Below are 22,193 nucleotides of genomic sequence, written 5' to 3'. Positions count from 1 at the left end.
CATATTCACTTAATATTATTTTCCATTTAATGTTATTTTGCTATGATCCATTCTTTTTTCCCATATTCCATTAGTTTGTTCATTTTAATGGCTATATTATATTCCATCATGTGACTATGCCATATTTGATTCATCTCCTCTGTCTCTGAGAGGCCTCTGGGTCATTTCAGGTTTTTACCATTCCAAATGGCAATGAAGAAAACTACTAGAAACACTCTGGTCTGTGTCTCCTGTTGCACATATGAGAGTTTTTCCCAGAAGCAGAACTGCTGGGCCAAGGAAGTACTGAGGGCTCAGTCGTGTCTGACTCTTTGCAACCCCATGGACTGTAGCCCGCCCGGCTCCTCTGTCCATGGGATTTCCCAGGCAAGAATACTGGAGTGGGTAGCCATTCCCTTCTCCAGGGGATCTTCCCAGCCCAGGGATCAAACCCGAGTCTTCTACATGACAGGCAGATTCTTTTACCATCTGAGCCACCAGGGAAGTCCAAAACTTATTTGATAGTAAAATAACACACTTAAAAGACTTTCCATTTATTTTTTCTATAAAAATAGTTGTAGATTTCAACACTCCTCTCTTAGTAATCAGCAGAAAAAGTAAATGGAAAATTCGCAAGGATATAGAAGATTTTAAAAACACTATCAACAAACTTGACCTAATTGACATTTATGGAGCACTCTACCCAACAGCAGCAGAATCTTCCTGGTACACATGGAATAGTCCTCAAAACAGACAATGTTTGGGATCATAAAACAAATCTCAAATGACTCCATTTTTTAAACATTTAGTCATATCTAATATGTTCTCTGACATATGGAGTTAAATTAGTAACCCATGTTTACAATAGTCAAGATATGCAAACAACTTAAGTATTCATCAATAGATGAATGGATAAACATGTGGTACATATAAACAACAGAATATTACTCAGCCATAAAAAAAACAAAACAATGCCATTTGCAGCAACATGGATGAATCTAGAGATTATCACACCAAGTGAAGTAAGTCAGACAAAGGCAAATATTAGATGATGTCACTTATATGTGGAATCTAAAAAAGTCCTACAAATGAGCTGATTTACAAAACAGAAACAGACTACTCACAGACACAGAAAACAACCTTATGGTTACTAGAGGGGAAGGGGAGCAGAGATAAATTGGGAATCATGGGATTAATAGACACATACTACCATGCAAAAAATAGATAAAGAACAAGGATTTACTGCATAGCAAAGGGAACTGCATTCAATATCTTGAAATGAATAGCTATAATGAAAAAGAATAAAAAAGAGTTAGACATATATAGTGAGATAGATAAAACTGAATCACTTTGTTGTACACCTGGCACTAACACAGGATTGTAAATCAATTATACTTCAATAGACATCTCATTTAAATGTCAAAATGATGGTAAGATTAACAGTAGAAAGGCCATTTTCCAATAAAGAATCTGAGGCTCTAGCAGGTAAAATGAATTCCTTTTCACAACTCCTGGGTGTACAGCAGAGATGCAAGTCAAAGTTTCCTGAGCGCCCCCACAGTTGTGGTGTCACTATCTGGGTGCTTGTTTTTAGAAACTGTTCTCTTGCACAGCACACACTATAATATTAGGAACACGAGGGCCCACCACCAGGAAAGCAGTTTTTAACATCTGTGGTAACCACTTGCTTAATTCTGCTCTGAGAAATCACCCTCAGCGCAGCATACCCTAAAGCTCCTCACAGGCCAGAAACTTGGGCCAGGTTCACACCCGGCTGACGGAAGAGCTGGTTCTTAATCCCAAATCTGCCAGCTGCCCATGCAGAGTCAGACGGAAACTGCAAATGCAGAAACACGCCACAGCCTTTCTTTGGAAAACTTTTCCCTCCACCTTTCCACTCCAACTTCTCTGATCAGGAGATAGAATTCCCACTTGAAGCCCAGACTCATAATTAAGTAATTCAAAATCTGAAAGTAATTCAAAATCGGAAAGCATGGTGAGCCAGAGGGTAAAGGGACTCTTCCACCTGAATTTGGCCACGTGATTTGCTTTGGCCAATGAGACGTAAAAACAGAGGCTTGAAAAGTGCCTAGGACTGGGGGCTGGTCTTTCATTGCTGCTGAGACCACCATGGGAAGCAACCTGGGCCACCCTCCCAGAGGATGAGACACCACACTGTCCCAGACAGGGCAGCCTTCCTGGCTGAGTCACCAGTCACATGACTGGGGCTGTTCTACCCCATCCCAAATGAGCAAGCCCAGACCAGAAAACCACCCAGTCAATCCACAAAATCATGAGACACAAGTCATGCCACTATGCTGTGGGGCGGTTTGTTACGCAGCAAAAGCTAACTGATGCACTGGGCTCCCCACCATGTCCCCTGGTCAGAGTCTCCATCTTGGTGACCCTCCTGGCCCCTCATTCTTTTAAGACCCCACCTTTCTTCCCTTTCCGCCACCACCACAGGACTGAGTCTTCCCTCTGAATTCCAGTCCAGTGGCCAAACACTTCCACATCCATGACCTCCCTCTCTCCTGACCACAACTCTGAGAGGTAAGTATCGTTATCCCCGTTTCTCAGAAGAGACGACTGAAGCTCAGAAAGGTTGTCAGTCCTACTAAGGTCACACAACCGACCAATGAATCTGACTTCAAACACTGTTTATTTTCCTCTTCATCTCATGCAGCTTAGTTCACAGGCCTCCAAACTGGCAGCTGTCCCCACTGATAACAGTTTGCCTAAATTTCTGAATGTCATCTGCCTTTGATTCCTCACCGTGGCCTTGCCTGTTGTTGGAACACCTGCTACTGGGTCCATGTCAGTGCTCCCAGATGTCACCCACCTGCCAGGACCGCCATCTGCTCTCTGTAGCCAACCCTATGGATTTCCGATCTGCCTGCCAGAGTTGACTTCCTTCAGAGCCTGTAACTCTCTGGGTGTGTCCCCGCAGGGCCTGCTCCTCCCTGGTTCCAGATCTACCCAAGGCAGCCCCTCCCACATCGTCTGGCACCTCCCCAGAGAGGAGAGTCAAGTCTGTGTCATCAGGAAAAGGGAAGGAGGTGAAAAACTATCACACGGGTTTCTACCTGGGCTCCACTCCTGTGGGTTTCTGGGCTTCTAAGCTTTTGCTGCTATATCTTTGATCAAAGTACTTTGTCTAATAGGTTAGAAATTGATCTGTGTATACATAATCATTAAAATGGGTGAGAAGGAGTAAGATGTAGGTCTGGTAGTCCAAAGCAAGTCATGTGGTCAAGCCCAGATTGAAGAGTGGAGAAACTCTACCTTTTGATGAAAGGACTGGCAAAGTTCCATTGCAAAGGGTCACATGTATAGGGGTCGGAGGAATTTTTCCTGAGCCAACTCTTTGCAACCCCATGGACCATAGTCTGCCAGGCTCCTCTGTCCATGACGATTCTCCAGGCAAGAATACTGGAGTGGACTGCCATGCCTTCCTCCAGGGGATCTTCCCAAACCAGGGATCAAAACCAAGTCTCCTACATTACAGGCAGATTCTTTACTGTCTGAGCCACCAAGGAAGTTCTTACTGAGCTCTGATGCTCCCTTATGGAGATTCATTTCCTGTTTGTTTCACAGCTAGATGGAGAGAACATTCCTGGAGAAGGAAGTTTACTTATGTAAACTGACACAGTACATTGGTAACTTATCCATCAGGCTGTGGTCCCAGGACGAGGACATTGCTGAGCTCAGTGAGAAAATGACAGACTCAGGGCTCCCTCAGGAGAAGAATAACCTATCTGACATTTCATTGCCATCACCCTAGCACTGTGTCTGGCCTTGGTGAGCACGCAAGAGATATCTGTTGAATAGAGGACGGATGACGGAATGACCAAATGAATAACAGAGCCATCCAGCCATCAATCTCACCTTTGGAGAGCTGTCAGATGGGTTCCAAGAGGCCACTAGAGACGAATGCTATGGAGGTGGGGACGGGGGGGGGGGGGTGGGACGTGTCCCACTCTGGAGGGTTCTGGCTAAAGGACCTTCTAACCCCGAGGTTCTGCATCCCGAGAGAGCCTCCTTATTTCACTGGCTGTCATGCTGTAGAAGCAATAGCTGGAGTGGCTCAGAGATGGTGTGGTTTAATAAATCATAAATCCAACTGTGAAGTCAGCTTTGGAAGGTTATAGATGTTGAATTTCAAATGCAGGTCCTCAGCAATTCCACTGCCAAGTGTCCACCCTAGAGAAACTCTAACCCACGTGTAGAAGCAGATGGATGTAAGGATGTTCACTGCCGCACAGTGCTTAACAGAGACAAGTCAGCAACAGCATACCTGTCTTTCAGTAGGGGAACCAGAAAACAAATACACGGGGCTCTGTTCACATACTGGAGAACTACACAACAGTCCAAACGAATCTATATCTCCGTGCATGTCAGTAACTATATTACTTATATGAACTAGAAATCTCAAAAACCATAGCTGCTTCCACTATCATTCCATTATGTAAAGTTTAAAAACACATATAACAGGGGCATGTAGTTTACATCTAAACACATATGTAGTCAAGATGGGCAAATATTCAGGGGCACGGTATCATCAACTCTAGGCACGGGTCACCTGAGGGCAGGGACAGCAGTGGAAATGAGGAAAAGGGGAGAGGCATTCACTGGCTTGCGCTTTTTATTTCTTAAAAAGAAAGAGCAAGAACTAAAGCAAACATGATCAGCATTCACATCCTGGAGGTGGGTACTATGTGCTTTTTCTGCACACTTTCTTGTATTCATTCATTCAACAAACATTCAGTGAGGACCTATTATGTGCCAGGCACCGTTCTAGGCTCTGGGGACACAGTAGCAAACAAAGCCGACATCACTGTCCTCAAGGAGCTCATATTCTGTTTGAAACATGCATAACTCCTTGTTTTGATTTTTAATGCATAAGTCCAATCCTTAGCCACTGACTGAGAGGCAATCTGCCTTTTTCCAATCTCCTCCAATCGGCTCGGTTTTCCCTTCCCCAGAACCTCCCACTAGCATCTGGTCCCCTTCCAAGCCCCATGCCAGGAAAGGTCACAGCTGTCCTGTGACAGTCCCCACCTCACCCTGGGGAAGACCCACCACCTAGCTGTACTGCCCCGCCCCCCACCCTAGCCATCACTATCATCCAACTTCCTGGTCACACCCACCACCATTTACCGGAAACCCTGGGGCTGCCTCCAGTGTCTGCCCACCCTCAAGCCTGTGTAGACAACCCATCCCACACCCGACCCATTCATTCCTAGAAATCTTTATCACTGATGGCCTCTTTGCCCCCCATAGCCACATTCAAAATGTTATCACCCCCAGAACTGCCCTCCTTGGAAACCTTTCACTTCCCACCTTCCTCTCTGACTCCGGCCGTCTCCTCTTCCAGCTGTATACTCTCTCCCCAAACACTGACCCCAGAGAGCCCTCAGGCCTTTGCCTCCAGGTTCTCCCTGCCCTTCTGTTTCTTCCTGGCCACTCTCCCCTCCCCTCCCAGCCTCAGCTCCAGAAGTGATGCTCTGAGCCACTCTCACCTCTCCCTGCATCTCAGCCTCCCACAGCCCCCATCCAGCACAAGCCCTGGACCAAAGCCAACCTCAGTGTCTCTGGACTGAGTCACCCCCACCCTGGATTGATGATCTGGGGCCCTGTTGATCCTGCTCCCTGACTTTTGGTGGGTTCCCTCACTCCCCTTTAGTAATTATTAGTTGAACCTTCACTTCCAAATCCCACCCTCCACCCCCACTCCACTCAACTCCTGATCCTTAATTTTCAGCTGAGAACCGCCCACCCCCCTGAGAAATCTGAGCAATTAACATGATTCCCTGCAACTCCCAGCCTTGCCTCCAACACAGCTAGTGGCATCTTTCTCACCTCCTCTGCTCCTCCTCAGCAAAGGGGTCACCCCCTCCCCTGGTCCATCCTTGCTTGCTGTCTCAGTTGAAGGTGGCACCAGCCCTTCCCCAGTACAGAATCCCAAGTGCCTAGCTTCCCCCACCCCTGACCGTCCATACCCAAGCATCAGGTACTGCCGATTTATTTCCTAAATATTTGTGTTATCATCCCCTCCCTCAAGAACTGTTACCACAGGTCTAATTCAGGATGATACCCAACTCCAGTCTCTCCAGCTTCAGTCATGACCCTCCAACCATCCTCCCTGTTGGCTACCAGAGGGATGCTCCCAAAACATCCATGTGCCGTCATCACACGCCTGCTTAAAATCCACAAAAGACTCCAAGTTGCTCACAGGGCATCACAAGACGATGCCCAGGCCCCAGGCACAGCTCCTAAGGCCCTTCATCAGCTGCCAAGAGCTGCCAACATCTCCACAGCTCACACTCCCTGTCTCACACCTAAAGCTCCAGCCTCACATCAACAGTTACAGCCCCTGTACGTTTCTAGCTCTCTCACCTCTGTTCCTGTTGAAGTTCTTCTCATCGCCTGGAATGCACTGCCCCTCCTCCTCAGTCTCCAAGACTCAACACAAGTGACCCTTCCTCCAGGGTGGCTTCCCTGCCCACCCTGGGTTGGGTCAGGCGTCTGTCCTTTACCCTCCGCAAACACCTAGTCCATCTGCCTCTATCACGGTCATCACCAAAGTGGTTAATAACTTTCTCTTTCAGTGAGTCTCTCCCCTGCCTGGTATGTGGCGAGTGACCTTAGAAAGATGTCTGCACAAAACGTCCAGAGGCAGAAAGATAAGCAGCCTGAACTTTAGAGATTCTACAGCGCAGGCATGCTCGTTCCCAACCAAGCATACCCTCCATAAGCTGGCAGTCACCAAACATCCATCCACATGGGCACGTCTCCACACTCAACAGTCAGGAACGGAGGTGGGCCCCCACCACCTACAGTGGTTCAGATTGATCACCTGGGCATGGATGTCCATGCATACCCCCCTCCCAGGGTCACAGGTGCCACCTGCCCCATTCCCAGGGCTCCCTGTGGCTAACATCCCAGCCCCTGCTATGCCTCCCCAGGCGCAGTACCCTTATGTCCACCTCCCTGGAACACACTACCTTGGCCAGGGATCTCACTATAGGACTTTCCATAATGCCTCGAAGGAAGATCAGGTCCAGTTCGGCCGCTCCCGTGGCATTGGGGAGAGATCCCAGGTTGTCCAGGACTTGCTGCATGGCTGGAGGGAAGGAGCAGACAGTGAGACACACAGGCGCCAGCTGAGCACAGAGGACCCAAACACACCATAAGAACCCCACCCTCTTACCCTCCATCCCACAGAAGACAGCCCCTCCCCGCAGCACATCCTTCCTTGCCTGGCACTCCAGGCCCTAGAATGCCTGGGGCAGAGGCCCTAAGAGGGGAAGGACAATTTCCTTGGCCTTTCTCTAGGCCCTAAGTAATACTAGCCTGGGCAGGTGGAAGGCTCCCAGCACCAGGAAGTGGACTTAAGAGGTGGGGGGAGGGGAGAAACGGATGCAGATGTCAGGTTCCAGTTTCTGCCCTAAACCAGAGAACCACATGATTCAGTCTCTGGATGGGCTGAAGCCACAGGACTCAGCCACCCACACGTGGTAGGCTCAGGGGTGAGAGAGATGACGCTTGGAACATGTCGCTGGAGTGCGGCCCTGGAGTCAGCAGGCAGCCATGCAGGAGGTCAGGGCCTACCCGCCATCCACTACCAGCTGTGCCACTAATTCAGGGTGATTTTGCACAAGTCGCTGTCCCCCATGAGCCTCAGTCTTTCCTTCATGTAAAATGGGTGGGTTAAACTGGATGGTATCTACAGGCCCTTCAGTTCTGAAAGACAATGACCTGGAAATTAATACAGATCATAGGAAGCCAAGGCTGAGGCCCAGGACACTGGTAGAAGCTGGGGAAAACAGGCACTCTGGGGCTTGGGATGGCTGTAGACATCCCAGGGCAGAGGTCAGACCAAGTCATCCTAGGGATCAGCAAACCCTCAGCCTGGGATGGGACATCAGCAAGGGGAGAACACCTGAAGCTGAGCCACTGCTGAGGGGCTCAGCCTCAGGTAGGGACTGTCTTCCCCCACCAGCAGAAGTGTGAGCTACAGGCTGTGGCAGGTTCTGGGGGAAGGAAGGCAGAAGCAGAGTGTGCCCAGCTGGGGGCAGAGATGGGCAGGGGGTATCATTACTCTGCCACCCTGCCACCCACGCCTACATCTGCATAACAGTACCCAAGCTGGGAAGGAGGGGGTGGGTACAGTCCCTGGCACCTCTCACTGTTCTCAGCCATGCCCCCTCCTCCAGGAAGGAATGGGGGTGGGCTGGAGGAGGCTCTGAGATTGGAAGCTGGCAGCCACTGGTCAGGGACCCTTGGCCTCCCACCCTCTTCCCTCTCATCTTCCCTACCTTTTCCACAAATGACATTCATGCCTGCCCTCCAGACACCTCCTGCTCATGTCTGGGCTTGGCATTGGTCAGAAACCTGCAAGGTCCTCAGTGGCCTCAGAAAGAGGGCAGGGCAGGAACCCTTCCCACTCTGCCAGGATATCCTAGGACCCTGTCTCTCCCGTCATCTTCACACACAGATTCCCAACCTGCCAGCTATGGGAGGGGACTGAGCCAAGGGAGTTGGTGCCCTCAGTCCAGGTCAGCTCTCCTGGGGGACCGCGCCCCGAGACCCTTAGGCTCTGGAGAGCCTGCTCCTAGGGTATCCTCTCCAGATGCCCTAAACCCCTCAGGACCAGACCCCATCCTCGCCACTCCACCTTTCCCTACCTTCCCTCCGGAGCTCAGCTTCCTCAGAGGAGCCCAGGGATATACCCTCCAAAGACGCCCCGCTCCCTGGGCTGCCGGCCATGGCTGACCCCCTCCGGGACCGGGACTGTGGAGTAGCCTCCACGCCGCGGCAGCCTTCCCAGCCAGAAGTGGGCAGCGCTGGAGGAGGTGGGACTCGGGGAGCGCCCTCTGCAGGATCAGCCAATAGTAAGGCTCAGCCGCCTGACCGCCTTGTTGATTGGCCAAAGCCCCGACTGGGAGCAGACAGGCGGGAGGGGGCCGTGCAAGAGTTGGGAGGGGACCATGGAAGGGTTCTAGTCCCACGGAGGCCAGATTCCCCTGTTTGAACACCTACCACTAAAAGGGGAGGAGGCGGCTGAGGAAAGGTTTCCGGCCGGGGGGTGGGGGTGGGGGTGTCGTTAAACTTGCCCCCCATCAAGACTGGAGTGGTGCTCAGAGACACTCCCCTCCCAGAAACCCAAGGTAGGTGGGGACTTGGCCCCATCTTATTCCAGTCCCCCTCTTCTAGAAGTCCCTCCTCAATTACACCGCTGGCCACCTCCTCCTCGAGGCTTCCGACCCCTCCTCTCGGTCCCCTCACCAAGCCCAGTTTTCTTTACACTGACTCCCCTCAGGATCAAAGGAAGCCCCCAAGAACGACTCTCCTGAGGAGGCAGTGGCACAGCCCTCAGACCCCACATCTCAGGAGCAGCTTCTCCATCCCCATCTCCAATTGCGCCCCGCCCCACTTGCTTCAGGGGGCAATGCCTGTGGGCAAGTCAGGCATCTTGAAACTGGGGTACTGGGGACTTGGGAAAAGGTGAGGGAGTATTCATGCAGCAGAGACTAGCAAGGGCAGGAAGGGAGGGGTTTTGAAAGCTACCCCAGCCCAGGGCCACCATTCCTTCCTTGAGACCCTATACCCTTGAGGCCACCACTAGGCACTGCCGCTGCCACCAGACTGCCATTCCCTGAGGAGTGGCACAGGGTCACAGCACACCCTGGTTGCCATGGCAGCAAGCAGGATTACACACTAGAACATTAACCCAGAGATTTAAAGGGACAGGTCCACCTGAAAGCCCCACATCCCAGCCTTAATTCAAAGAAAGGAGGGAACCCGGTGAAGAGGCAGAGCTTCAGTCTGGAGTCCAGGGGCAAGGTGTCTAAACTCTCAGCCCATGCCAACACCCACGCATCTCCAACCCTCAGGGAAATAACTCCTCCACCTTACTAGAAATGGAGTTAGGGTCTCTCTGCAAGAGGAAAACACCCACATCATCTCGCTCCCTCCACAATGATAGTGGCCATATTGATATGCGGATCAGGGTAGAAGGACCCTGCTAGCTTCAATCTCTGCAGAGGCCAAGGCAAGGATCTCTGGGGGAAGGTAGAGGGGAGGGGGCGTGAACTTGACCATAGGGGCAAGAGTACAGCTGTCTATCAGACCTGTGAGAAGTGTAATGACCACCAAATGAGAAGGGGCAGAAGCCAGCATTAGAGTTTTGAGGCCAGGAGCCAGTCCACCCCAGGGCAGGCACAGAGGGCCACCTGAGGGAAAGACAAAGCTTCTGGCCTTTAAGTCGCCCACCACCTCTTTACAGAGGAAGAAACGCAGCTTCCAAGAGGTTAAGCAACTTGCTTCTATCTTTCTCCCCTTGGAAACAGAAAGTCCGTGACACAACACCCAGGGGAGCGGGTGCCCCAGGAGTCCTCAGAGGAAACAGACCCTCACACCTACCTCCTGAACTCCACTCCCTACCCTGTCCCCCACCCCACCAGGGCCCATCAAGTGGCCTGCAGCAGGGAAACCAAAGCGCTGGGCCTTCCCCTCCCTCTACACCCCTGCCAGGCACCATTAATGGGTTTACTGGACAGCCCCAGATTGACAGGCCTTTAATCACAGGCTCAGGGATGGGCTTAATTAACCCCTAAGCAGCTTACAGAGGGGCCCAGGCAGGCTGGAGCAGTAGGGAATGCACTGAGTCCTCCAAGGCTGCAGCAGCTAGGGGACATTGGGACAGTCTGGTCACTGCATGGAGAAGAGGCCTTTCCTGGGGGGACAAGGGTGTCACAGTTTAGTTCGGGCCCCTCACAGGAGCCTTCACTTTCCTGCTTCAGTTTTTCAGAGGGGAGGACACAGAGGAGTCAATCTAACTGAACTGGAAGGTCTGGAACATCTTGCAGAAGCAATAGCAGCGCCTAGAGAGAGGGAAGGGGCTACACGGTCAGGAGGCACCCAGACAGGGATCAATCAGAGAAAAACAAGAACAGCTCACAATTGTTAGGGCCCTCTGAGAGCCTGAGCACAGGGCACTTCACCTGGTGGGTCTCTGCATACACACAGGGTGCGATCCCTGAACCCCTGGAGTGGAATGCAGACTTCGTGCATAGAAGCCTTTGTCTATGATGAAGGCCCTCAGTTTGCATCAGATTCTCAGTAGGATTCAGGATCAATACAAGTTAAAAACACTGATCTCGTCCCATCACCTCATTCCACAGATGGGGAAACCTAGGTCCTCAAAGCGAGGTGACTGACTCAGGGTCACAGGTTAAAGAGGTAATAACAACTCAGTAGCACAGCATAGTAACTGTGACTATCCCTAATGGTAACATGCTTTCCCTGTTACAGCCTTTGAGTTTCACATCACCTCTTGATAGGGAAGAGACACAGGCTCCAAGGATCTAAGCAGATTGTTCCTGAGGCTTCCTAGCTTGTCTGGGTGGCCCACAACCTTGCCCTAAAACTTCCTACAGAACTAAGCCAAGGCTTCTCGACCTGGCATTCTCCACAGCCTAGCACACACACACTCCCATGTGTTGGTCCACTTTACCTATCTGGGGTGGGGGGGGCACTGCAATGTGGATGTCTCCAGAGCAGGCATCCCCCTCCATGGAGGTGAGTTGTGCTCTGTCTCCAGCCCCACCCTGGGGCAGGTGCAGCAGGGTGATAGGAGTTGCCCAGAGGAAAGGCTGAGCAGCTGGATGGAGCAGCTGCAGCAGGGGTCTTAGAGGGAGCTCCTACAGTTTACTGTAGGTCTTACAGTTTGCTCTTACAGGGAGCTGTGGCAGTGCCTGACTGTGCTCCTCAACCTGCCTGTGCTCCCCAACCTGCCTGGAATCCTCTGAACCACTGATATAACTGACATCCCTACTCCCACTTCTTACCTGTCTCGGAGTTGGTGGCTGCAACCGGCATGGTGAAATCAGCAAGGGCTCCTGGAGGAAGGGAGAGAGGAGGTTGAGAAGGCAGAAGGGCAAAATAATGGGGAAGGAATTAGGAAGGACCTCCCCCTCAGGATGAGCCAGTGGGGTAGGGGAGAGGGTACCGCCCTGACACTCCCATAGTTCTGGGAGGCCAAGAAGAGCAGACATGACTCACCCATCTCTCCAAGGAGGAGGAGACAGAGGATCAGAGAGGTTAGTTCATTTGTCCAAGGTCACAAAGCTAATAAAGAGAGTTATGGGGACTTCCCTGGTGGTCCAATGGCTAAGATTTTGGGTTCCCAATGCTGGGGACCTGGGTTCGATCCCTGGCCAGGGAACTAAAACCCACATGCCAAAACTAAAAATCCCACATGCACAACTAAGATTCAGTGCAGCCAAATAAATGAATAAAAATATTTTTTTAAAGAAAAGGAGAGCTACAATGAAACTCCAGATTTTATGACTCAAAAAAAAAATTGTTTCTGCCTACCATCTGTCTTTTTAATTTTATTTATTTATTTTGAGAGAGAGAGAGGATGGGGAAAAGTCCAGTGTGAGTAAAAAGGTAAAAAGTAAGAAAATGGGTGTTCCCTGATTTTAAGCTCCATGGGTCAAGAATCACATGTGTTTTATTTTACCTCTGGATCCTAGACCTAGCACAGTGAAGATGCTCCATAAACATCTGTTCATCTGTCTGGCAGAAATGATGTCATACCTCACTAGGGCCTCTCTTGCTTCCTCTTTCTCCCTCTACCCCTTCTCAGCCCAGAGCTGGGACAAGGAGAGCAGGGGGCTCTGGGCAAAACCCATCACGGAATTTAAAGACCCAGTTTCCATCCCAGGTCCTCCTGGGGTTGGATCCCTTATTCTCCAAAGAAGGGTGCAGGTGGGTAACCCACCATCCTTCATCCCTTTGCCTTTCTGGGCCTGTGCCGCTGGAGAAAACCCTAATTCTCGGTTGCCATGACAACAGGAGGCGCGCTGGCTCCCAGCATGGGTGGGGGAGTGGAAGAAAGCATCTGGCAGTGCCCACTTTAGGACTGAATGCTACTGGGCTCTGGGGGGCGGGGAGCCACGATATCACCTCCTCCCTCTTAAAAGGTCACTAGAGTGACCACTACCTGATTTTAATGAAATCCTTTCTCCTCCTATCACCTTCCCAGGCCTGGGCAGGTCATCTGAGCTCCCTGATACTTGTAATTTCAAGTAGCAGAAATTACAAAAGTGGAAGGATGGCTCCCCTTCCTCCTGGATCTGCCCCTGAGGACAAGGAACAAAGGAGCTTTGGGGGAGAGGAAGGACATCCCCTGTCAGGCTAGCACCCAGGCTGGGAGCAATGCCCAGGATCCACTGCGCCAGCTAGTGCCCTGGGCACAACCCCTGCCACCCCTATTCCTAGAGAGCATCAGAGAGGGATCCCTTTCTCCCCACCCCCCAACCCCACCCCCGGCCCAGCCCTCGTCCTGAGGACCTGGAACCTGCAGCTCTCTCCAGATGGTACTACTTACTCTCCCAAGTCCTACTTCCCCAGAGGGTGGAGGGTGGGAAGAGGCAGGGAAGATCCGGTCCCCAGAAGTCTTGCTCAGCCTGCCTGGGTTTTCTCCCTGAGGAGTCGGTTCCCACGGGCATTGGCTAGCTCTGCCCTACCCCCACCCAAGCCTCTGGGAGGGCGGGGCCGGCTGTGCCCACAGGAGAACAGCAGTGCCAGGCGAGCCGGCCTGGCTCCGAGTCAAGGTCCGGAGCCAGGCAGCTGAGAACTCGCACCTCAGCTTCCAAAACCCTGGGCCCACGTGCCCTCTCACCCCTATCTCCAGGCTACCCATACCATCCAGGGTCGGAGGCCGATGTGGGCCCACCGAGAAAGGGGGAGGTTTCCTCCAAGCTCTGTCAATAACGCGTACAAAGAGATATAGAGAAGAAAGGTCCGACAAAGGAGCTTTGAAGAGCGACAGGTCGTGGGGAGGGGTAGACAGACTGAAGGATGGGGTCTAGCGGCCAGGCGGGCCGGCACGCACCGACGATCAGAGCGCCCCCGCCCCAAGAGCCCAGCCCTAAAACGCTGGGCGCTAGGACCTGGGAGGAGGGGGGTGTGTTGCGAGCCATCAAAGAAGACTCTCTGCGTGCGCGCCCGGCGGAGACTAGGGGATGAGGTCACTGAATGGCTGCACACACACACCCCCCCCACCCCCGCCCGCGTCCTCACGCTCCCCGCTCCGAGTTGACCTAACTTTCTGGCCCTGACTCCTCGCTCCTGTCACCGACCCCTTCCCAGGTCTCCAGATCCCAGTCTTGGCCCCCGACCCAGACCCGCCCCCTCTACAACCTGGGAGGCGAAGAAGCAGCACACCCCCTTCGCAGGACCCCCTCCCAGGAGAGATTGAGGTGTTAGCCTCCCTAGGTGGCAGGGGAGCCAAGGGGACGCACACAACCTCCGTCTTGCGCCCCCACCCCCGGAAGAGCTAATAACGCGGTTCTTACGTAATGCCCGGCTCCGAAGTCCCCAGAATCCGCACAGTCCCCGGAGAAGCCGCACGGACACTCGGGCCCCCGCACAGCTCACCAGGCTCTGTGCCTGACGTCACGTAGGTGCCCTCACCGCAGGGGCGGGGGGCCAGTGTCCTCGGGCAGCGAGGTCTGATCTCTCTCTAGGAGCCCGGAGAAAGGGGGAGTGGGGGCGGGAGGGTGAGAGAGAGGGGAGGGGCCGGAGGGTGAGAGAGAGGGGAGGGGCCGGAGGGAAGAGGCCAGGAGAGGTGTGACGCAGAGAAAGGGCCCCAAGTGCCGTGCCAGGACCAAGAGGGCCCTAGGGTGGGTGCTGGCCCGGGGACCGGGGGGCCTACCTGCCCCGGGAGAGGCCCCTAGCTCCGGTGGCTCCCGCGCAGCCCGGCGCTCCGCGCTTATTGCTTGTCAATCGCTACCCCGGCTCTTAAAGCGGCGAGGCCTCCTCTGCGCGAAGGGGCGGAGACCGAGAGAGGAGGTGAGAGGGAGGTGGATACGGACGCCGCGGGACCACCCGCAGGAAAGTGGCCTTTCCGAGCAGCTAGTGGGTAGGCGGGGAGGTGGTGACTTCGGAGACACCTCACTGCCCACGATTCCCCGACCCGCAGCTGGCTTCCTACTCGGGGAAGCAAGGACTGGGACCTGTACCCACTAGTCCCTCGGCGTCCAGCGATTCCCTTAAAAGGGCGATGGTAAGAGACCCGCCCCCTTCTCTCAGGTTAGACCCCCGTTCCAGTTCAAGGCTTGCCTCACCTTTCCTCATTATCCTGCTTCCCAACTGGGTAAGGGAGCAGGAGGAGTTTAGGGAGACCCCTCAAGGAGCAGGAGACCCACCCCATAGGACCTCAAACTCAGGAGTAGTTTTTAAGGATTCATTGGTGGATACCTGGATCCCAGACTCGCTAGGCGAATTTGCAAAAAAAAAAAAAAAAAAAGGTGGGGGGGGGGGGGCGGGGGTCGCTGAGACCCTATTTCAAGCCTGGACCGGACAGCTGGTCCATACCCCAGTCTACGGAATACAGAACAAGGTGACTCGCTATCCTTCTTTGTGGTTCCATCTCAAGAAATAGACAAACCCAGTTGCCCGCCTTCACCCCAGCTTCTGGCTCCACTGTAGACCTGCACTTAGTTCTAGCCTTGGAGTACTGAAAGCTCAGCCCGAAGATTACGCTTCGCTAAGTGCGCGGTGCATTCAGGGTCAGCCAAGGTAATACTCTGGCTGCGGTATTCCCCGCCCTGCACCCTCTCCAACTGCTTTCTAGAATATGCAGATCTCCTAAGATCAGAAATGCACTGCATTCTGGAAACTTGCTTGGAAATCTCAGAAATGGGTTTAACTTGGAAACTGATCCTGGAAGCAGGGGGGACTGGTCCCCTTGTTGCAGGAGACTCAGCTTGCCCTGAGCTCCAGCGATCATACGTTTGAGTATTGTTGTTTAGTCACTAAGTTTTGTCCGACTTCTTTGTGAACCCGTGGACTGTAGCCCGCCCGGCTCCTCTGTCCATGGGATTTCCCAGGCAAGAACACTGGAGTGGGTTGCCATTTCCTTCTTCAGGAAATCTTCCCAACCCAGGGATCAAACCCGCGTCTCCTGCATTGCAGGCGGATTCTTTACCACTGAGTCACGGAGAAAAGTCAGGTTTGAGTATAGGTAAAGAGTCTGCCTGCGGTGCAGGAGACCTGGGTTCGATCCCTTGGTCAGGAAGATCTGAAGAAGGAAATGGCAACCCACTCCAGTATTCTTGCCTGGGAAATCCCATGGACAGAGGAGCCTGGCGGGTTACAATCCATGGGGGTCACAAAGAGTCGGACACGACTGAGCGACTAACACAAGCACACAACACAAGCCACAAAACCACTGGCATGCTCTACAGAAAGCCCTGAGGTTTTTCAGTGGTCTCCTCCCTTATTACTGAGCAAGGACAGGAAAGTTAGCTAGCGACCCCAGATGGCAGGGACTGGAATTACAGGCTTCCGTCTCCAACCAAAGAACTTGCTGGAGCAAAATGCCATCTGCCCTCTCTTCTGCCTTCAAACCAAAAGATCTTCCTAATTCAACTTAGGAAGAAGTCCCCGGGAGTTCCCTGGTGGTGGAGTGGCAAGAATCTGCGTCACCAATGCAGGAGGCCCGGGGTTCGATCCCTGGTCGGGGAAATAGACCCCACATGCTGCAACAAAGAACAGGAGTAGCCAAATAAATTTTTAAAAAAAGAAGAAGTCCCCTTCCCATCATGAAAGCTACCCTCCACTCTAGCCTGTCCACCTGGTATTTGGTGGTGGGGAAGTGGAAGCATCTTGAATCTCTCCATAGTATTAATTACTTCTCAGTCAGGCAACTATTACCCCATAGCAACATACAGCAAACTTTTAGTTTCATTCAAGATCCACAGAACAAGGATCCCTGATTTGGGCCCTCTAGGAAGATGGAGCCGAACTCATTACTCTTACCAGCCGCCTCCTCGCACTCCCCTGCCCCCCATTAGTCAGTCAGCAAGCATCTCTCTTATAAGGGCCTTATAGAATGCCAGCTCCTCACATCTGTTCAAGACCTTACAATTGATAAATTGTTTAATTCTCACAACAGCCCCATGAGGTTACAGAGAGAGGAGAAACATTTCCTGATACAGAGTAGGATGCTCTTATTCTGGTTCAGATAGGGTGCCAGCCTCACCGATACTGTCAGATACCAACTACAGGGCCAGCATCAGTGATTCCTGAAGGTGGAGGTCCGGAAGGGGGAATGTCAGACACAAAAGCTCTTTCTAGCGGTACAACTGAATGTCATAATAGACATTCATAATAGACACACATAATGTGTTCTAAGCAGGGCCCCAAAGGAATGAGGGTGTTACTGATGGGATATAGGGTAGCTGGAGCAGGAAGCAGGTTTGAGGGGTCCACAATGCATTCCATGGTAGTTAGAGACTGCCCCCTCTGCCGGTGGGATGGAGGAACGGAGGGAGTAAGGAGAAATGAGGCGGTGGGGGTGGGGAGGAGACAGGTGGAAAAGTGAGAAGAATCAGTCCTCTTCCTCTGAGGTCTGTATTTAGCTCGGTCTTCCTCCCTGCCTCCGCCCCAGAGGTCACAACGGTGCAGGCAGTGTCTCTGCTTACCCTCAAATAGAGATATTCCTCTGGTGGATATTCATTCCAAGGCTTCGGGATTCAACGCACAGAAAGAGATAAAACTAGGAGCGGCTGTTCTAAATTTTCAGCAGAAGTGAAGTGAAGTGAAGTAAGTCCCTCTGTCGTGTCCGATTCTAGTCCATGGAATTCTCCAGGCCAGAATACTGGAGAGGGTAGCCTTTTCCGTCTCCAGGGGATCTTCCCAACCCAGGGATCGAAGCCAGGTCTCCCGCACTGCAGGCGGATTCTTTACGGGCTGAGCTATCAGGGAAGCCCTAAAAGAGCCTATATTGAGTGATGTTGCACTTCCGGTGATGACCAGCAGGGGCCGCCAACAGTTACCCCGAGTCTCTTTCTACACCCACCCGCTCCGATACCTTAGCCCACTACCGCAGAAATTCACCAGTCTTGTTTTAGAAGCCTTTTCTACTGTCTGTATCTCTCAGTTAAAACAAAAAAGTTTAGAACCATCACTGTAAGCATACTTATATTTATATATTATTATATGCATGCTACTGAACTATTAATATATATATTAAAAATCACACTCAAAAATTCTAACGATTATTTTTAAACTATAAATAGAAGTTCCAGTATTTTCTTACCACACCCTAAAGGATCATCTGATGCACCCATAGGTGCACAGGTGCACCCCCCACTTCGGAAACCAAATTTCTAAAGAAAACCAAATTTCTATGAGAAAGGATGGTCTTATTCTGTTCCAGATAGGGTGCCAGCTTCACTGATACGGAGTCAGATACCAACTTCAGCACTAACATAACCCAAGCCTCAACAGGGCATCTGGACAGCTAGCTGTGGCCCCCCCTCCAGGATCAAACCAAATTCTCCCTGGAGAACCAAGTGTTCTGGGCCCTGACTCGCATCAGGGCCTCAGACAGCCTGAAACCCCCTCCACCATCATCAATCACCCGTCAGCCACACAGCAACCGGCCCTGCCCCCACATCAGATACCAGTCTAGAGGTCCAAAACTTCTCCCAGAAGCCGCTGCATTGCCCTCCTCCCCCGACCCCACCCCTGGTCCAACATTTGCACTTTGCCCTGCCTCCTTGCTTTACTCTGCCACAACCCCACGGGGTGGGATGTTCTGGAACTAGAGAGCTCTGCGTTGAAATCCTGGCTCTGCCATGTGGTGTATGTGTCCTAGGTCAGTTACATAACCTCTCTGAGCCTCAGTTTCCTCATCTGGACAATGGGGATAACAGCCTCCACCTTGGGAGAGGGCACGGAGTGGATGCCACGGTACCAGGCAGACAGAAAACGCCCTATAACTGCGGTTCCTTCCTGGGAGCAGGTCTGAGCAGGCTCGCACTAGGCGCCAGCTGAGAAGTGGGTGGTTAGTCTCTATCTCTGGCTGTCTGATGTGCCCATAACTGACCTCAGGTCCTCCTGGGGAAGACGGTGGTCCCCCCAGGGCTTCTGGAGCCCCAGGTATCTGATACAGACAGCATGTCCTCTTCCTTCCTGCCCACCTGTTAGTGGCATCTTGCCTAGTCCTAACTGTGCCACCCACCACACTTATCCTCTTTCCAGCGCCCAACCGAGGTGGCAAGAGCTTTGCTTCAGGCACCATGTAAGGGGACCAGGCATAAGCAGTCCATCGACAGAGTAGGGATGAGCTCACAAAAGGCTTCCCTGGTGGCTCAGATGGTAAAAGCATCCATCTGCAACGTGGGAGACTTGGGTTCGATCCCTGGGTTGGGAAGATCCCCTGGAGAAGGGAAAGGCTACCCACTCCAGTATTCTGGCCTGAAGAATTCCATGGACTGTATAGTCCATGGGGTCGCAAAGAGTCAGACACAACTGATCGACTTTCAGTTTCACTTCACAAAAGGCAGTGCAGGCTCTGGGCATGGGAGGAAGTCCTGCTATCTACCCCAGTAACCCAGTGTCCATTGCTGGAGACTCCCACATGCCAACTGGGCCTCGGCGTGCCCCTGCAGACCCTGGACAAGGCAGGAAGGTGGGAGGGTCAAAGATGAAGGAATGAAAGGAGGCCGAGTTTAGGAGAAATGAGGGAGATCTTTTCTTTCCTCTGAGTCTGACGTACCTGCCTCCTCACATTTCACCCCACTGGTTAGATCTGCATTCTTCGATTTTCAGAAAGCTTGCTCATAATTCAAAATTTTATCTTGCAATTGTGAGCTGATACTCTGTGCTCTAAACATCATCCCTGCCAGAGCCACTATTTGTAAGCACGCTGCCAGGCACAATTCCTGTCTCTTCACATGTGTTCATTTCTTTGATCCTCATAATTACATACCGAGGTGGGGGATACCATCACCCCATTTTACAGATGAAGAAACTGCACACAGAGAGGTTAAGCAATTTGCCCAAAGGCATTACGTTGCTAAGTGGTAGAGCTGGGATTTGACCCCAGGTCAACGTGGCTCTGCTGTATGCATGCTGCTCCTCACTTCATAGCTACTATTATTAGCTTCCTTTTACAAATGAAGAAACTGAAAGCCAGAGAAGTTCAGTGACTTGCCCAAGGTCACCCAGCAAGCAAGTGGCAGAGCCAGGCTTAGTAGGTTTGGTTAGTAAAGAGATTTGCTTGGTTTCTCACCAGTTATTCTTCAATTTCCAAAAACATGGTAAGTCACAAAAAGAGCTGAACTTAAATTACATTTAAATTGGACTTAGTTTAAGATCACTCATATAATTATCAGCCTTAAAAGAAATAAATACTTAAAAGCAACTGTAATCTTCCTTGCTAATCCTTAGCTGTTATTCATCATAGCTTAATCTAATCTTTAATTTATCTAAACTTGATTACAATACTAATGCGCCTTAAATCTTTTATTAACTTGGCATCAGATACTGGATTGAGAAAGGATTAACAGCTCTTGGGAGCACCTGGCAGGGATACCATACTGCAAGAGTCTTCTAGTTTTTGGAGAACACCATCCACCTCCTGCACAGAAAACATGGCCATTTGGCCTTGGTTTTTTCATCTGTAAAATGGGAGGATTAGTTAACTAAAATCCCTTCCGACTCCATCCATCCATGTATCTCAAGAGATCACCTTCCACTCTGCTCATCAAGGAGATAAAAACCTTCCCAACAGGGATTTCCAAAAAGTAGCCTCTTGATAGATATTTTTTGAAATATTAATTATTCTACTAAATAAGTACCTATTCCCATTCCCTCATAGCTCAGTTGGTAAAGAATCTGGCTGCAGTGCAGGAGACCGGGGTTCCTGGGTCAGGAAGATCCCCTAGAGAAGGAAATGGCAACCCACTCCAGTATTCTTGCCTGGAGAATCCCATGGACAGAGGAGCCTGGTGGGCTACAGCCCATGGGGTTGCAAGAGTCAGACAAGACTTAGCGAATAAACCACCACTGCCGCCCACTACTGTAAAGTTCTTTGAAGATATTTTTTGAAATATTAATTATTCCACTAACTAAGTACCTATTCCTACTACTGTAAAGTTCTTTGAAGATGTTGACTTCATCTTATTAACTGCTGTAATTCCAGCCCCTAGTGAAGCGCCTGACGTCAGGTGGGTGCTCTGCTAACTTGCATGCAGGCTCTGGGGGCGGGGTCACACAAAAGAAGTTTGAAAAGTTCCCAGGGTATTCCAAGATACAGCCAAGGCTGGGAATAGGTTCAAGGCAGGGATTGTCAGCGGAGATGTAGCCTGAGGCCCTTGGGTGTGAGATTGGGGCTACAGCGTGGACAGGTGAGGACTGCCAGGTGACTAGATGCAGAGATGACCCCCAAGCCTCTTTTCTGGGAAGGCAGCTGTGAATGTGGCAGGCACTGGTGACAGCAGCAAGAGCTGAGGGAACTCAGGAGAGGGAGATGAATGTACCCCCAGAACCGAGAGAAGAAAAGAGGCCACCAAGAACTGATGCTCCCATCCGTGCTCTCTTATCCCACCCTGTGAGGGGAGTTTAAGTTTGGTGTCTAAGGACTCAGGAGCCCAGAGAGGTCCACGACTGGTCTCTGGCCACACCCAGCTGGGGGCTGCAGGGTCTCTGGTCCTCACTGTCCCCAGCACAGCATCTGAGAGCAGGGGCAGAGCTGATGCCCTCAAGAGGAGTCAACTCACTCAGGAAGACTGTCCCTCTCCTTCCAAAACTGAAAGTGAAAGTCCTACTCTTTGCCACTCCATGGACTGTAGCCCGCCAGGCTCCTCTGTCCATGGAATTCTCTACGCAAGAATACTGGAGTCAGTAGCCATGCCCTTCTCCAGGGGATCATCCCAACCCAGTGATGGAACTCAGGTCTCCCAAATTGCAGGCAGATGCTTTACTGTCTGAGCCAAAAGGGAAGCCCTCCTTCCAAAGGGACATGCAAAAATGATTGATTGATATCTGCGTGATGAAAGATGTTTCCTTGTATCCTGCTTTGTGTGAAAATTGTATAAATCTTAATTATGTTGAACTGGTTAAAAAAGATGTTTCTTTTTATGAATTTTAAGAATATGTACTTTTATGTTTCATTAGACTCTGTTTTTTTTTAATTGAGGTATGGGTTTCCCTGGTGGCTCACACAATAAAAAATCTGACTGCAACGCAAGAGACCCGGGTTCAATCCCTGGGTTGGGAAGATCCCCTGAAGAAGGGAATGGCAACCCACTCCAGTACTCTTGTCTGGAGAATTCCATGGACAGAGGAGCCTGGTAGGCTAGAGTCCGTGGGGTCAATAAGAGTCGGACACGACTGAGCGACTA

The 22,193-nt window shown here is 51.5% G+C and overlaps 1 protein-coding gene across 3 annotated transcripts in view; it reads right to left on the bottom strand.

The window, feature by feature from the left end:
- MPP2 (MAGUK p55 scaffold protein 2) overlaps nt 1-22,193 on the bottom strand; it is a 43,935-nt gene that overhangs the window by 13,091 nt on the left and 8,651 nt on the right. The window contains exons 1-3 of one of the 3 annotated variants that reach the window (XM_065910644.1): nt 14,711-14,962; nt 11,835-11,885; nt 6,987-7,105 (exon numbers count right to left, since the gene is read on the bottom strand). In XM_065910644.1, the coding sequence (XP_065766716.1) occupies nt 6,987-7,105; nt 11,835-11,865 (150 nt within the window). In that variant the 5' untranslated portion in view covers nt 11,866-11,885; nt 14,711-14,962. Of the gene's footprint in view, nt 1-6,986; nt 7,106-11,834; nt 11,886-14,351; nt 14,515-14,710; nt 14,963-22,193 lie in introns of those variants that run through there. The other 2 variants (XM_065910643.1, XM_065910645.1) reach the window with 2 other exon arrangements.

The sequence above is a fragment of the Muntiacus reevesi genome, chromosome 18 (assembly GCF_963930625.1).
Source record: "Muntiacus reevesi chromosome 18, mMunRee1.1, whole genome shotgun sequence".
NCBI classification, from domain to species: domain Eukaryota; kingdom Metazoa; phylum Chordata; class Mammalia; order Artiodactyla; family Cervidae; genus Muntiacus; species Muntiacus reevesi.
Note: the sequence above shows the minus strand (reverse complement) of the source record. Positions and strands in the feature narration are given on the sequence as shown.